This window comes from Toxorhynchites rutilus, chromosome 1 (assembly GCF_029784135.1).
Source record: "Toxorhynchites rutilus septentrionalis strain SRP chromosome 1, ASM2978413v1, whole genome shotgun sequence".
Lineage (NCBI taxonomy): Eukaryota > Metazoa > Arthropoda > Insecta > Diptera > Culicidae > Toxorhynchites > Toxorhynchites rutilus.
The window spans coordinates 192,024,935-192,042,490 of record NC_073744.1 but is presented as its reverse complement, the minus strand read 5'-3'; the positions used below and the strand labels follow the sequence as shown (position 1 = coordinate 192,042,490).

General features: G+C 39.0%; 1 protein-coding gene and 1 long non-coding RNA gene across 8 annotated transcripts in view; both read left to right on the top strand.

Annotated features, from left to right (window-relative positions):
- LOC129762697 (uncharacterized) overlaps positions 1-17,556 on the top strand; it is a 458,495-nt gene that overhangs the window by 244,761 nt on the left and 196,178 nt on the right. For 2 of the 7 annotated variants that reach the window (XM_055761198.1, XM_055761197.1), the window contains exons 1-2: positions 14,526-14,632; positions 16,205-16,491. The exons of the other annotated variants lie outside the window; for them this stretch is intronic. In XM_055761198.1, the coding sequence (XP_055617173.1) occupies positions 16,488-16,491 (4 nt within the window). In that variant the 5' untranslated portion in view covers positions 14,526-14,632; positions 16,205-16,487. Of the gene's footprint in view, positions 1-14,525; positions 14,633-16,204; positions 16,492-17,556 lie in introns of those variants that run through there. 7 annotated transcript variants of the gene reach the window in all.
- LOC129762711 (uncharacterized) lies at positions 9,394-10,642 on the top strand. Its single transcript, XR_008740699.1, has 3 exons — positions 9,394-9,581; positions 9,645-9,757; positions 9,825-10,642. It is a non-coding gene; the product is annotated as an uncharacterized LOC129762711 (long non-coding RNA).

The window sequence follows — 17,556 nt, the reverse complement described above, 5'->3', positions numbered from 1 at the left end:
AAATCTCTGATGCCACGATTACGGTTGAAAAAGATAATATATCGCTGGATTGATAAGGTTCAAAGGAATTATATCGGTTACCTTCTCAGGTTTCCCAAAAGTAACTCTCAGTCTTCACAATTGAGCTTAAATAAACACTACGCGCGTTGAATAAAATAATTTATATATAGAAGAATATAGAATATAATATATAATGGATTAGGTTTGGGAGAAATTTTCTCGGTTACCTTCTAATGTTTCTCAAAAATAACTCTCTGTTGCCATTGAGGTTGGATTGATAAGGTTTATATGAGTTATATCGGTTACCTTCTCAGGTTTCCCAAAAATAACCCTTAGTCGCCAGGTTTGGATTTCCATGCAGAATACTCGATTATTAACGGAGTTTATCGACGATCGGATTGGTTTAGAAGAGTTCAATCGGTTACCTTCTCAGGTTTCCTTAAAATATCTCTTAGCCTTCGTAATTAGGCTTAAATAAACACGCGCGTTGAATAAGAGAATAAATCGTCAGTTTGATTAGGTTTGGAGGAAATTTCTCGGTTACCTTCTCAGGTTTCCCAAAAGTAACCCTCAATCGACAGAATTGAATTTTCATACAAAATACACGAATATTAACGGACTTTATCGACGATTGGTTTAGAAGAGGTTTAGAAGAGTTCGATCGGTTACCTTCTCAGGTTTCCCTAGAATAACTCTCAGTCACCACAATTGAGGTTAAATACACACTACGCTATGAATAAGAGAATATATCGCCAGTTTGATAAGGTTTAGAGGAGTTATACCGGTTACCTTCTCAGGTTAACTATCCACAGTTAACTCTCTCTCATCGCGACTCGAGTTCGCGGGATGAAAAATACAATATATAGCTAGTCAAATAATTATTTTCTCTGCCGCGTGTCGTGACATACAAGATTTTCAGATTTTTTTTCTTTTTCGAATGGTCGATAATTCGCGTTTACTTAATCACATCACTTACCGCAGTGAATCCTGATTTTTCTTAACCATTCCCACTAACAACTATCCCTTCCATGATAAACGCTAGGGAACCACGCTATAGAGGCGACTCTTCTGGCCTTCGGGCGGCGAATATCATACTAACATTCCTTCCCTTCCCCTGGTGACTGTAAGGACGTGGCCGGCGTCGTTATTGACCATTTAAAGCTCGAATCACCGAAAATTGCACAACGAGAATGATTTGCTAGTCCCAAGCGTCATTCTGTGTGTTCTTTGTGCAATTTGGTTGGTTCATGTCAATCACGGAGAGCAACTACGAATTGTACAGTCTACCCAAGCTCAAGCTAATTTAGATGTCCCACTACTATATCCTGTACTAGATTTTCTCATCTTTCAAATGAGAGGAACAGAATCGTCTTCCGTAGCGTACTTTGTGATGTAGATCCAGTTTAAGGCAATAGAGTCCGAAACAAAAAAAAAGTCCTATAACTCTGTCATTGTTGAAATTCAAACATATGCGTAGAAGGATTTTTCATCAAATATGATCCTCTATTACCTCCTGAGAGAATCTGGATAAATTTATTTTTTAATATGGGAAAGGTGTTTTCTGACTTTAAGGGGATGAATCGAAAATCAAATTCCTTCCTTCAAATTCCAAAAAACCAAAAATACATGCAAGAAAAACCAATAAAAAATATTTTTTTTGACTCGGTTATATACAGGATTCAGTTATATACAGTGAAAAGAAATCAGAAACTGTATATAATCGAGTCCGCGCTGTATTAAATTCAGGAAAATGCAGAAAAAAGGAAAAAAAATTAGGGAAAAGCCAGAACAATACATGAAAATACAGAAAGGCACAGCAAAATTAATATTTAATTGAGAAAAACGCAGAAAAAATCCGATTTTTCAAAATAAAAATTAAATAATCAAAAAAATTCTAAAAGGAATGAATAATAAAAAAACATCGCAAAATTTAGAGAAAATGGAAAATTCTGAAAGAATCAAAATAAAAATAAAAAAAAAAGATTAATTCATAAATACATCATTACATTCATTACATTACAATATATTATTACAGTGATTGTGATTTTCTAGCTAATTGGACAGACCTGTAATGCGTCACGAACAATTGGACATTTTTGAAAAAATGCTTCTGCAAAAACGATAAAGTTCAAGTTAAAACACGAAAAGGGTTGAAAATAATTTTCCTGTTTTGACTTGTTCTTCACATTGTGTTGTGTTTGTTAATACGTTCAATTAGAGATTACAATCGTCCCTGAGCTGAGTGGTGTCTCGGTATGTTCAATTAAAGTAAAATCAATAAAATAGTAATAAAAAAAAATGAAAAAGTCAGAGAAATTTAGAAACATTCAGACAAAATCAGACAATATCAAAAAAATTGGAAAAAAAACTAAAATTTTAAAAAATGCTGAAATTAAAAAAAAAGGAAATGATCAGAATTTTTAGAAAAAATCAGAAAAAATCGTAAAACTTCAGAAAAAACTCAAAAAACAGGAAAAAAACAAAAATTCATAAAAAAAACACAAAATTAATAAAAAAAACAAAACAAAATAGTTTAGACTAATATAATAATAACAAAATCAGAAAGAAATCAGAGAAATTTATAAAACTAAAAAAACGAAAAAAATGAGAAAATTTCATAAAAACTCAGAAAAAATACAAAATATTAAGAAAATTTAGAAAATAAAAAATAACCTAAAAATCAGAAAATTCTGAAAAATATCGAAAAGAACAGAGAAAGTCAGAAGTCATGGAAAATAAAACAGAAATATACAAAAAATACAGGAGAATACGAACAAGTACAGCAAGTTTAGATTTAATTTAATTCAAAATAAAAACGATCGCAAAATTTAGAGAAATTAGAAAATATATAAAGAATAGGAAGAAAGAAGAAGACTAAATGAAATAGATAGAATTTAAAATGATAAAAATCTGATAAGTCTGGAAAATTTAGAAAAAAAAAATTCTAAAAGAATTCAAAAACAAAAAAAATAAGATTTTCTTGATATAATAATTAAATAATTAAATTTATTAATTTATTAAAAATAAGATACTATCGAAATAAGTCAGAAACATGTAGAAACATTCAGACAAATAGACAAATTCAGAAAATATAGATAAATAAGAAAAAAAAACAAAATTCGAGAAATTTTACAAAAAAAAGGAGTAATTTATTTTCAAAATAAAAAAAATCTGAAAAATACAGAAAAATTTGCAATTAATCAGTATTCATTAACAACATACAAGCTACCACGAGGGGTCAAATGACACTTTTTAAACTTATAGTCAAAATTTTGTTGCAAATTACATTCTCCCAACATAATTTGTCTACACTACTTTTCTTAAAACCTACATCAAATGTATTTTTCAGTGTTTACTTCTCTCTTGTTATTTTTTTTTTTACTGAGAAATATATGTAATCTGCCCTAACTACCACAACGGGTCATTTGACCCTTGCAGACATTTATATTATATCAGAAAGATTTGTAGGTGTGGCTGTGATACAAAATCATTGCTTTCACATTTTTGCTATTGCTTTATATATTTCGTTGTATTTGTGAATGAATAGTGAATGATTAGAAGTAATTGTATCGCTGACTATCCAAGCGAGCTAACAGCAAGAATTCCAAGTTACAGTGCTATTTTGCGTGTCACAAATTGTAATTTCATTATTTTGCTACTAATTTTTATCCTAAAAATGTCAAAATATACAGGATAAACATGGTGTGCCACGTTTCCCAACAAAACTATATAAATCGAGTCATTGTTCACTAACTATTCATAAAGGGTCACTTGACCCGCTGTGATAGGAATAGGTATACATGAATCGTTGGTAGGTTTAGTGTTAAAAATCAGATGCTAACGGGTGTTAAATAAAAAATGAGAATTTTTACAATCACGAATAAAAAAAAATTGTTTTTTCATCGAATTCAGTATTTTTTATTCATAACATAATGTATTTTCTTCAAAAAAATGTCAGTGAATGTTTGAGTAAGGGTCGTGGTCTGCTGTTCGACGCAACTTTGTCGCTATGATCTCACAAGAATGTTGTACGGCACTTACGTCCATTTTCTGGATACAATTCCGGATTCTTGTAGTCAGTTGCTTCGTGTCCTTGGCCCTTGAATTGTTTTTATACACTAGGGCACTGAGTGAGCCAAAGAAATCCTCTATATATCAAATAAAGAGCGTAAAATTTTCTTTCTCCAAGAAAATTGCTCTTTGGGCTCCCTAGAAACAGTAGGCGTGTTTGGTTTTGCTAGTTTGAATTTAGTCAAAGCAAAGATGGCGTCGAAACAGCACGTGCTCCGCGAACGCGTTCGGTTCTACGAAACGCATTTCCAGCAAGGGAAAAAGTTCACGGTGGCACATTTTAAGGAAGAAATGTACCTGTCAGTACGGTATATCGTATCCTGGGTTCCCTGAACGTAGAGCGGAAGGTCGGAAGTGGTCGTCCGGTGACGATAATGACGAAGCAGAGGAAGACATCGTTAAAGAAGCTGTTTGACAACAAGGACGCAACCAGCCTGCGTGACGCCGGTCGGAAATATGGTTGCTCCGACGTATTGATACATCGGACCCTCAAGATGGAAGGAATCGTCTGCAGGAAGAAGACGAGGTCGCCGGAGTACACGGAAGAGCAGATTGAGACGGTTAAATCACAGTGTCGGTGGATGACCAAAAAATGCCGCGGGACGTCTCTCGTTCTGGACGACGAAAGCTATTTTCCGCTGTCCAAAACGCATATTCCAGGAAATGATAATTACTACTCAAGCGACAAGTCATCCATACCGCCTGAAGTGAAATACAAGTTCAAGCACAAGTTTGAAAAAAAGGTTATGTTGTACATCGCCATTTCCGACCGGGGCATTTCAAAGCCTTGGTTTAAGCCGAGCGGTCTGGCAATCAACCAACAAATCTATCGAGAAGAGTGCCTCGATAAAATCCTGCTGCCGTTCCTGAACGAGCATCACGCGGATGGGAAGTACGTCTTCTGGCCGGACAAGGCGTCTTCCCATTACGCCAAGAAGACGCTGGCGTATCTTGAGGAGAAAAAGATCCGTTCGTGTCGAAAGATTGTAACCCAACAAACTTGCCCCAGTGCCGCCCAATACAGGATTTCTTTGGCTCACTCAGTGCCCTAGTGTATAGAAACAATTGGAGGGCCAAGGACACGAAGCAACTGACTACAAAAATCCGGAATTGTATCCGGAAAATGGAAGTAAGTGCCGTACAACGTTCTTGTGAGAGAATCGCGACAAAGTTGCGTCGAACAGCAGACCACGGCCTTTACTCAAACATTCACTGACATTTTTTTTTTTGAAGAAAATACATTATGTTATTGATAGAAAATACTGAAATCGATGAAAAAAAATTTTTTTTTATATGTGACTGAAAAATTACTCAATTTTTATTTAACACCCGTTATCATTAGAAAAGATTTGAAGTCGTGCCTTCTGTTGATGTCGATTGGAGTATGGAATGGGAACTTAAAATAAGGTATAAAAAAAGGTTTCCACTGAGCCCTGAACTTCATCGAGTTCTAGGAAGTAAATTCGCGGTCAAAAGAGTACAAGCTTTCGCGAGGAGTAATGAATTCGGAGGAGATTCGGTCGTTTTACATGTTGAGCCCCGAATTTTTCATGCTGTGCTTCTCATTCAGCTCATATCAAGAGCGTTTCCACAATATCAGTGTCGGTCCCAGCTCCCGAAGATACTTTTTGTATGAATAGAAAATAGTCGGAAATTTGACTAGAAAATAGCTAGACAATTTTTAGTAAAAGGAAATTGTAAAGGGTCAAGGGGTAATCAATCAATGAAGAGTTCAGTGATTGGACTCACTAACGTTCACTTAGTAAGAAAATGTGGATGTTTAGAAGTATTCAAATAAAAAAAATTATTTTTGGCGGGACGAAGTCCGTCGGGTCAGCAGGTATCTAATTAATTACGAACATCTAGACTTATTTCTCACATTTACTCGCAACGAAGAACGTAATAAATTTCATAGTATGGAATTGACCTGACATATGATTGGATCAACCGCTCCACTTACGAAAAGGATAAAAAGTACTGAAATCATTCGAAAATTCGAACTATTATTATAGAAAAAGGAAATTATTAATTGATCGTAAATGTGGGACGATGACGAGACGATGCGACGATAATAAAAAGTGGCGGTTGGATACCCACCATTAACTTTGTGCCAACAGTGATCCAACACGTTCCCAATGATTTTTTGTTCGAAGCTACCAGCATTGTTTTCGATTGTGAGATCGTATAGTTTTCAGAATTCATCACAACTTACAACCCGCTCATTTTCGCAGCCCAAAAACAAAACCACCCACCTTAGGCGCTCGAATTAATTGAATTATGCATCTCCTCACACTCTTCACCCGTTTTGGATGTTTTACGTTTGCAGCAGCCAAAATGATGTAACACGCTCGGAGAGTGCAAATTACTTCATCTCTCCACCCCCATCAAACCCAATTTTTTTTCCCGGCTCTAGGGGTTGGTTGCACTGCACCACATTCAGCAGCACGGCTAATTTCACACCTGCCGCCGTATTTCTTCGATCCATGTTTTGATCCCCCGCGCGCGCTCGATGTTTGGATGGAGGAAGCGCTGCGAACGAGCGGGAAATGATAGGTTGAGGTACCAAATGCTGGAGTCTAATGAGCGTCGAAAACGAGAAGAAAAAAACAGCAACACGCGCCCGATGCAGACCTGTTTTTTCCCTCTTTCCTCTCGACAGCATTTTCCGGGCGGAGGATGGGAAAATGAAAATAATAACCACTATTGTGCTTTTCAGCATCCACAACTGCAGCAGGCGGCTCCGTTGAATGGAGTTGTTTTTTTTCGCTGTGTATTCTTAAGAGGAGTTTGATTATTTTAAAAGAAAATAAAACATCCACCGGAAGAGTTCCGTCCGAGCCAAGTTTTTCGCAGCCCCGAGGTGCATTTTTTACGCTCGAATAAAGGATCGATTATTGCCATTCTGGAAAGCGATTTGCTTCAGTGGCTTGGACTGGACTTGGACTTGGGGAGGCAAAAAGTTCTTCGCTGTTGTTGAAAAACTTTTATTTTTGTGTGTGCAAAAATCTGCACACTTTGTCTGTGTGCGCGCTGCGAAGTGGAAGTGAAAGCACTCTAAGATCAGATCCGCGTGCTGCAATATAATGACTCCGTGAGAAAGGCTTTGCATGTTGGCGAAACATTTCGTTTGGCCCCGCATCAAAAACTTTTGCCGTATTCCTACAGAGTTTCCGTCAGCAGTTAGCTGCCCGCGGGAGGAGGTTGCAGGGAGGAGGATAGGGTTGCAGCGTGCAGCAGCAAGTCAGACCTTCGTGAGGCGCCCGATTTACTGCTGCCTCGAAATGCTCGGGAATCGAGTGTTGGAACTTCATAAATAATGCTCGCACCATAGGTCACCGTCAGAGCCACCAGCGTTCGACCAGAAGTAATAGCGAACGGGAATAAGGCAAAATGGAACTCTTACTCCGAACTGCATTATTACTACGTATATCAATGTGGAGCAGAAGCAGAGTGGTTCGAATGGTTCGAAAAGTTGGACAGCCAGAGAAGCAGTGAATCGAGTTTCGTTCGATTTGAGATAGATACCGGGGCAGCCCATTGAGGAAGGTCATGAATGCCCACCTCAGATTGTCTTCGTCGTCGAGAACGGATTTTGTGTGGCCTGGAAAAGGCCACGGAATCAGTGCAGAATGTAGGTTGAGTCACTCTGAACGGCGGTGGTCCACCGTTCCGTGCCGTGTGTGTGAGTCAGTGCATGCCAGATAACCATGGGATGTCTTTTTTCGTTGATGTCATTTTCTGCCTCTACTGTCCCTACGTCAAATAATTTATAATGTCTTTGACTTTGAAATTCCATCGAACGAGAGAGAGGGAGAGAAGAAAAAACATTCCGACGGTCGCATGCAACCGATCGAGAGAGATTTGCGACCGGTGGCCGCTTTATGACGCTGGGGAGGGCGAGAGAAAGGTGGCACCAATACTAGCAGAAGCTCTGCTCAGCTCAAAGTTGCGATGCAGCATGTCGCTTTCGAATGGTTCGGATTGTCACCCAATAGAGTCGGTCACTGTTGCTCAATTAACCTGTTGCTGAAGATTCGTTCTCTCCTTATGATTGCAAAAACTTTGATCTATGCTTCAGGTGTCCAATCCATTTAATATTATACACTATGGAGAATTTCGATTCACAAACATATGGATCGATCCGTAAATATAATGATCATTCAACTCGACTGGTAGCATTGGAAGTATCACGTCTAGGTAAACAATTCAAACATAAATAAAGCAAACTGTCACAAAGAATTCGCAATCATAAAATTCGCTTTATCTCGGTAGGGCTATAATAAAAAAGGTTGGATAGTAATGGTTATTTATTGCAATTTCATGAAACACTATATGGTCGGAGTTCAGACAGACCGGACTAAGTAACAACATGAGAAAAAATTAGGTAAAAGTAGCAAACAATCAATAATTTCTTAGCCTGCATTCTACTTTTGTCAGATCACACTTAGGCGGCGGTGACACTGGATGCAGAAAAGTTGTCGTACGAATTGTATGCAATAGTGAAGCTAAACAACCACATTGAGTTGTATTGGTGTGGTTACATTGCTTCCCCCTTGCTTCGTTCGTATTCGTCAGCTTCTATCGAACAAAATTGTTTGTTTCTATTCGTACAATCAAATTTTCGTGCGTACTCCTATCCAAAGTAACCTTAGGCCGATTACACATTATCCGGTTTCTGCCGGACCGGTTTGAAACCCAAATGGCAAATTTCGATCGGACCAACCTTTTTACGGCGCCGTGATGCAGCCGTCTACAGCGACTGCAATGTCCGGTGACCGGACAAGCATTATACGCGATGACCGTAGAATAGTGTCGACGTCTGGTGGAGACATCGTTTTGGGAAAGCAAATCATTCTCTATAAGATTATCACACCTCAAGACAGTTTTAAGTTGTTTAAATTTTTAATGAAAACTTTTACTTCATATTATTTGATTGCTCAGAACCTGTGGTATTGATTCTTCCTTAACCATTTTTGTATAGTTTTCTTGATGTTTTAACTAAAACTCATCATTGTAATATACAATCATTATCAGACACAATTATTGTTCAGGAGGTTTCCCAACTTGCAAAAGAACGTATTTTTTTATTACATAAAGAACACATTTCATGAGAAGAAGTTAATTTTCATTCATAGTTTTTATTTTAAGATATGTGTTTAATGCACCTGAAAATCCATTATCACTATCATTTCCCAAAAGCGGAGCACGAAGCTCCATGCCATGAAAGCGAATTGACAGTTGTTTGTCATGTCTGTTAGTATTAGTACAATTCAGGCAATTTTTCGTCTAATGTAATATTATGTGTGCACTATTGACGTTTGTTTGTTGATTTTGAAACCAGTTGATAATTTGCAAGTGATATGGATGCTGAAATTTTTATTTCACTTCTTCAACAACTACCAGTGTTGTGGAACTAATTCTGTGATGCAAGTTTCTTCTCAAAGAGAAGCAATGGTCACAGGTGCACGATGTCATCATTTAGCATATTGCCACGGACTGTGTTATTAACGGTGAGTGGTGTCTTTTGACAAGCAGATCGAGTTATTTAATTGACTTCTATTTTTTGTTCACAGGCAACATCCCTTATCTGAAATAATTATTGAACGAGTTCGGGGATGTCAAACAAATCTTCAATCGGTTCATGGAGGGGCGGATTTCGAGCGGCTTTATCGAGCTGAATGAGAAGGTTAGTTTTTGTTAATTTGAACACACTAAAAATAATTCTCTCGTCTAATATTCTTTGGGTATTCCAGTTTGACCTGACCAGCGACGCGATCGACGACGAGACCAAGGCACTCCAGCCAAAACTGTCAGATATGTGCTCTGTGGTCTAAATGTTCCAATGCCCGACGCCAAAGCATCGGTTCTGTCAGAACGAAATTCCAGCTTATCTGATTCGGTCATTCTTTGCCCCGGATCCGCGTATTGATAGCTGTGATGCGAATTGGGCTCGAGAAGCTGCCCCTGCCCCAGGATTACGTGCTCGAGGAATTGCGGCATATGTTGAGCTCGTTCTTCGACGAGGATCAGCGGAAGCAGCAATGGAATAGTGTTTGAACGAATTATGTTATTTTATTCGTAATTTGTTTACTGTATTAATGAAATAAGAAAAAAACTCTAGAATGAATGGATGTGTATACATTCTCTTGTAGGTAAATTCCAAAATAATCACAGGAAGTGAACACATTATACATATAAATAAATAGTGTCTCTGGCTTGTAACGGAATGTTATTATTATTGGTTCATCAAATTGCACTTTTATCTAACCGTGTTTCTGAGACTGTTGAAAAATTATGTGGCAACAGAGCGTGTGAAATAAATCATACTATTCGTGTATGCTTGGAAACGAAATAATTATGCGTATGAATGAATAAACCGCAGCTGGACTAAAGTTAGTTTTTTAAACGTATTCTGAAGTGGGGCGGAAGTATTCACGATAGGTACGGTAAGAACGCCGTTATGATGCAGGATGTGTGTAATGTCCGTGAGGCCTGGTCTCACTTTGATCATGCTCATGGTGTGCTACACTCCAACATTCGGCCTTATGTGATTTCCAAGGAACATACATATGAGAACGCTTGTGGTTGCCGCAGCAGCTGTGGGTTTAAGGTTTTCCGTCTGCACTCAGCTGCATGTAACCGGAATATTTGAAGCAATGTTTACCTGTCAAATCCACATATAAATAAATGCATATATGTGTTTGTGAGAGATGTACGGTTTTGTGTAGCGCGAGGTCTCTTTCACATTGTTGTCCGGTTTTCCGTCCAAACCCAGCGGCGCTTTTTGAAACCGTTCCGGCTGAAACCGGATAATGTGTAATCGGCCTTATTCTCATTTACGGCCGTATCCGTATATTGATTCGTCGGATACGATACGTCGTCAAAGAAAAAGCTATCCTCATTTACGGCCGTATTTCTGTGTACTAGATTTGTTTGGTAAACTGTTTCTCGACATCCTTGACAGATGTTTTTCACTACCAAAGTTATTTTGATTTGGGATTCGCAGTCTTCGTGTAAAATATTGTGAAATGTGGATTAAATTTGGAGGATATGAACAATTTTGCTCTATTTGAAGGTATCTTTTACTTAATGTGTGCGCTCGCAGGCGGTCAACGTTTTACTTCCTCAAGGAGAAATATACTAACAGATTAACAGGCTAAAAAAAGTTACGCTGGAGACCAGCTGACTATTCTGAAAACGTTCCGGTCACTTCCGACGACAAACGTGTTCGCCTGTTCGGATCGCCCAACCGTGATATACCGCTCTAACCACAAGCTGGTTTCCTCAAATGAAGGAAGTAAATCTTATGTGCTCACTTAATGTCGAAGTTTATCAGGACAGTTTGGCTCTTACACCCAACATTCGGTTATTCTTGGTACAATTGATGAGATTCAAAAGTTGCACTTCGAACGGTAACGATCTTCAGGCCTCGAGTGGCCTGACTCCTTCGAGACAAAGCGCGTCTACTCTGACGACAGATGTAACTTCCTTGAGCAAGATGGGTTTGCTTAAGCCAGGACCCAGCAATGCCGAGTTTGGCCAAGAGCTGAGATTCACAATCTGCTTATCATCGATCAGATTACTTTCGAAGTGCTACATGCACATCAATTCATGCAAACTGAGTACATTATTTCACTGATTTCGACAGAGTTGGGTAATGATTCGAATACTTATCACATCGTCGGCACAGCACTGGTAAATCCAGAGACTCAATGTAGGATGAATGGAGCCCTCACTCGAGTTAGCGAAAAGGAAATCAAGGGCGCCTGCTATTCCCTCGTTGAGTTCAACAGTCAGTTGTTTTTGAACAGGCAACTTCATTTTGGTTGGATATTTAATGCGATCTATCACGCTGCTGCAGTACAAGCAAATGGAAGGTAGTTTTGAGGAGATCGCTCGCGACTAACAACTAAATTGGATGACAGCAGTAGAAAAATTAGATAACGATGCCTTCCTTGTGGCGGATAGCAGCAAAAATCTATTTGTTTACCTAAAAGATGGGTAAGTAGGGTTTCCGTAGCTCGGTTTATCATACGAACAATTTTTCTATTTATTTGAAGGGCCGCAACAACGGACGACGAACAACAGCAAATGTCAGAAGTAGCTAAATTCCATCTCGGTGATATGGTGAATGTATTCTGCCACGGTTCACTCGTAATGCGAAACATTGGTGAGCGAACGACGGCGACAACGGGTTGTGTGCTATTTGGCATGGCTATAGGTCTGGTCACACGAATACCACCCGATTCTTATGAATTTCTTCGAAAGTTACAGGAAAAATTTACTGACACAATCAAATCTGTTGGCAAGATTCTTTTTCTTCTTTTTAGGCTTTGAGAGCCTTAAAACTTTTCAGTTCATTCGCCTCTAATGTTGGCAAGATTGAGTATTCGTATTGGCGTAGTTTTCACACCGAAATGAAAACGGTACGTTGCGGGGGATTTATTGATGGAGACCTTGTGGAAAGTTTTCTGGATTTAAGTCGGGGAAAAATGTACAAAGCTGCATTGGGATTGCAGATCGACGTGATTGGAACTAAGAAGGAAGAGGCCGTAGATTAACCCAGATATTTGTAGATTGTAGAAAGCAGAAAGTAGACCAAAATATAGAAAACCTAACACGAAGAAATCAGAATGTCTAGTGTTGATCATTATTGTTGAATCGGTGCTATCAGTTGTTTTCTTGCACAAATGCTGGAAAAACGAGAAGTTACATATTTTTCCTAAAAAAATGATAAAGAAAACAACTCATTAAATAATCTATTCAGCTGGACGAACAATAGATCGAGCTAAGCTCATGAATTTTAGCACTATTCGCGAAACTAAATTTTATATTTGTGTGATAATAAAGAAACTCCAGTTTACTACAAAATTCGTACAACATCTCATTAGTTCGATTCGAATAAAGGGTGTGTCACATCAAATTGCATCACGGAAAAAACGCTGTAGAAATTTAATTTTTAGGAATTATATCTTCAGCTTTCGCTTATAATCAGATAAGAGTGTATAGATCACGTTGGCCATGCTTCACTGTCAATTTTTCGTAAATTTGGAAAAATGTCGTCGAACGAATTGATTGTTGATTGTTGCTGTTGTTGCATTTGTGGTGGATCAGTTGCATTCCCAACGTTGTTTTTCATGAGCAATCGGCGCAAAATATCGGTCTGTTAGTTTTTGTGCTGAAAATTTGCATTAAAAATTGTTGCTGAGCAATCATATTACTGTTGACTTGATTTTGTGCTAGCATGTCGACTAACCGAAAGATACCTCAATTAACGCCGTATCTTCATCGAATCCACAAAGTTTGATTGTGTCCGAGAGGTAGGTCCTGCCGAAACCCATTCTGGCCCTTCCTCGTTTGCTGTATCTTGTTGTCATTGTTCATCTGCACTTATGTAGATTTTCACGGTAACATGTTGGTTCCGGTTGCTGAACTCGTAATTGCGACAGAACCTTGCTGCGAAATTTGACATAATAGGGTAATCTGCTGCTACAGGACGGCGGTTGCAGAGCAGGGATTTTCTCAATCCAACAGCTGACTGGTCCATAGCGAATAGAGCGGACACACTGGTTGCATGTCCGATAGTATGATAGCCGGCATTCGTAATTTAGAATAGCCGGATCTTATTCTTCTAGCGGAAGATTATCTGCGTTCAACAATTTATAACAATTATATTATTGAGAGTACTAATCTTCCGGACATGTTTTAAGAAATCTCACCTGCTTTATACTTCGTTTTTATTAAACCGCACAAATCAAAACCACAAACTCGAACTCGAACGTTCAGATAACTCTGTATCATAAATTAAACACGTTCGATACGTAAACACCTCCTGACTGTCAACGATGTCGATAATGTAGTACACCAATAACTTGATCTAGTACGACTGTAAATTGAAAAAACGACGAATGGCTCGTACGAAAACAAGGATGGGATTTGCGTACGTATCCTTTTCGTTCGAAAACTATGATAAGGGTGATTATGATTAATTTTCAAAAAAAAAATATATCTATAAAGCATAATCTAAAATTATGCATGGTGGGCTATCAATTATGTCAATCATTGTATCGCTCTTATCGCAAACTTTGAAGTACTGTTCTCACTTTTTATAGGAATTCATCATTCAACGAACGAGTATCAGACCCTATTCCTCAAATTGTTGCACTTTTCGCAGCCTGATCCGTTCCGTTTCGCTGCTTTGTTTTCGTACGGTGCCCTCCGGCTGTTCTCTCTCTCTCTCTCTCTCTCTCTCTCGTTTGCAAACAAGTATGCACTGCCGAGCGGCGCATACCGCTTCGATCCATCACCCCGGTATGCACTCTCACGCGCAGGTATTTCGCAAACCTCTCAACCTGAAGCTCAACTCAACGCGGGACGCGAAGACGACAACGACGACGACGAAAGCGCAGCCGGAGAAAATGAGAGCTGCCGTTTTGCGCACCGTGAAATACCACCACGCTGTGTGCTGCGCGCCGCGAAACAAGTTCAGAGCACGCGTTCTGCAGTGGCCAGAAACAGTTAGACCGCTTACATCAACCGAAACGGGTCGAAAAGCGCGACGGTGAGCTGCGAGTTTGTGTACACGTGTGAAACAAAACAGATTGAAGGAAAAAATAATAATAAACAAGCGAACAAACAAACTCTGAGCGCTCTGAGTCACGACGCCGATGGGTGCTATGATGTGCGCGCGCGTCTGCGTCAATTGAAACGTCGATGAAAACAAACGCCGCAAAATTGCGCACATCGCGCTGCGCTGCTGTCAGCGGAATCGAGCGGAACTAAGTTGGCACTAGTCGCAAACTACTCATATGGTCGAATCGATTTGTGTGTGTGTGTGTGTGTGTGTGCGGTTTTTACGGTTGATCGGGTGATCGATTGGTGATTCAGAGCCGGATGCCACCACAGAAGACAAACAAGATTTTTCGTTGTTGTCGAATTCTATCGGTGGACCCCCCTCCAATGCTCTTCGTTACCAAGCGCTGTGATGCGTCCGAATGACGACGGTTGTGCAACTCGTGATGTTTTTAGGATAGCGGAAAATGCCACCGTTTTGTTTATGTTCGTGATTGTAAACTGATGCAGCTTTATGGACCGTTGTCCCTCTGGTTGGAATTTAGATTTAGATTTACATTCGGGTCACACGCGGAGTGTTTTTGCCTCTGCCGAAAGCGTTGAATGGTGTTCTTCTGCCGGACCGATTTCGAAGGGGGAATTCCATGCTTAGTAGTGTGCAAACAAAAAACAAACAGACTTCGATGAAGCAAAGTGCTATTTCGTGTGGTATTTTTAGATCCTCTTCCACCCATTAATCGCTATGCAGACAAAACAAAACCAAAACACAAAACACAATCTCGTGCGAAAGACCGTTGATTACTTCCAAGGACGGCATGTAATTATCGCGGGGGAATAGAAATAGCTTTCGAAAAGTGTGTTCGCGGGGCCATTTGCTGTGGCGTAATTGATGATCATCACCATTCGAAGCCCCAATATCATTCGGTTCGGTCACGTTTCCAATCAATCTCCGCTTTCGGGGGGCTCTGATTGATCCTGTTTCAACACCCCAAATAAAATATCACTTTCCATTGGATGGCTTATTTCGTGCGGGGGTGGAGGAGGTGGTGGCAACAATTGCAGATTGGTCGATTGCATTAGTCGCGACCAAATCAATCGATTTATGCCTCTTTTTTTTACTGACCGGTCTGCGGACCGTTTCGGAGATTTTGTCCGCCCGGGGGGTGGGTGGAGGAAGTGGAGGTGGAGGGTGGAGGAAGCCAACAGAGTATAGATGATAAATAAATAAATTCCCGCAGACGCAGCGCGCGAGAGTGCGGAACTAATCCAATCAAGAGAAATAACAACAAAGCCGTGTGTGCGCGCGCGTTTGTTTATTTGTGTGGGAGTGCGCGTGCGACCGACCAAAAGTGGAAATTTATTTTCTCTCTAGCCCTCTAGCTGCAGTCCAATCTGCTGGCAGGCTGGCTGACTGGATGGTTGGGTTGTTTTCGTTTCATTATTCGATTTGTCCGATCGGTTCGAAGCCCAATTAAGCGTTTTGGTGGTAGCAAAGGGGGGAAGGGGCGCGAGGGGAATCGGTGAGGGTGCGGAAAATGTAAGCGAAAATATTTTTTCTCAGTGGAAGGCAAATAAATCAATAAAAGTTTTCGGGCCCCCGAATTAAGAGTAACGAGAGGAAAGTGAAGTGTTACGACTGAAGTGGTAAAGTCAGTCCGCCAAGAAAGAAGTGAACAAGTGAAGAGGATTAGTGTCGGTGGTCGACTCTTCCCGCTTTCGGAAGAAGATTGCTGTGCGTGAGAATTCATCATCTCTTTCCCAAGGTTCCGCTTCCTCCGGAGTACATCCCATCCTTTGCGGGACGCGGCACAGAGAGAAGGAAATAATCTTCCGATCAACGAAACATGGGTAAATATTAACTCTGGTGTTTCGGAATCGATTTGTGTGTGTTTTTTGCTTGTTGTACATTGTTAGTCATCTGTCACGAGAAACAGCAGGAAGCTTCGCAATAAGTTAGAGTGTTTATGGGTTTTGAATAATTCAGCAACTGATCTTATTTATAGCTCCCGGGCCCAAACGGCTCTGGGCTTTCGTTCGCTACTATGGATCATAATTCATCACTTTCCCCGCATTTTAGAGGCCATTTTTTTCGTCACATATTTAAAAGTCGCGCACGAGCAGACAAGATTAAGCTACGATGGAAATCCATCCAAACATCATTACTATTTGATCACAAACTTCAAACAATTAAAAAAGAATTGAAAAAAATTATTTTTTTTCAATTTTCAAATTAAAAAAATCAAAAACTTGAATTTTGAAAATTTGGAAGATAAAATGAAATAAAAAAGAAAAAAATAAGAAAAAAAATAAGACATCGAAAAAACATAAATGAGAAAGAAAACTTAAAACATTCAAAATATGTAGTCCAAAAATTAAAAAAAATCGTAAAATTTGAAACTGAAAACATTAAGAGAATTCAGAACAAACTTTTAATAAAATTTTAAAAAGTCTGAAAAATTTAGGAAATTTAAAATTTTTAAAATTTTAAAAAGTTGGACAATCAAAAAATTTGAAAAATTTGAAAAATTTGAAAATTAGAAAAACTTTAACAATTTGAAAAAATGGAACCTAAATCAAAGAATTAGAGAATTTCAGGTAAACTTATTCGAAATACAGGTAAACTTCGATATAACGTACATTTCACTTTCAAAATTGTACGTTGTATCGAATTGTACGCTATATCGAAGCATAATAAAGTACTCACAAACGTAGTCTATAATACATTATTGTGCTGCTGTTTTAGTAAAGTTAATGAATAACTTCAATCAGAAGACGCAGCCAGCCTTTCTCATGATGTTTTCCTTCGTACTGTTGATTAAAACTTGACTCATTTAGAATCCGGAATCACAAAACCAGCTGTATTTCGGGATTGATTGAAGGTACAAAACTTGTTTTAGCATCACAATACAGGTA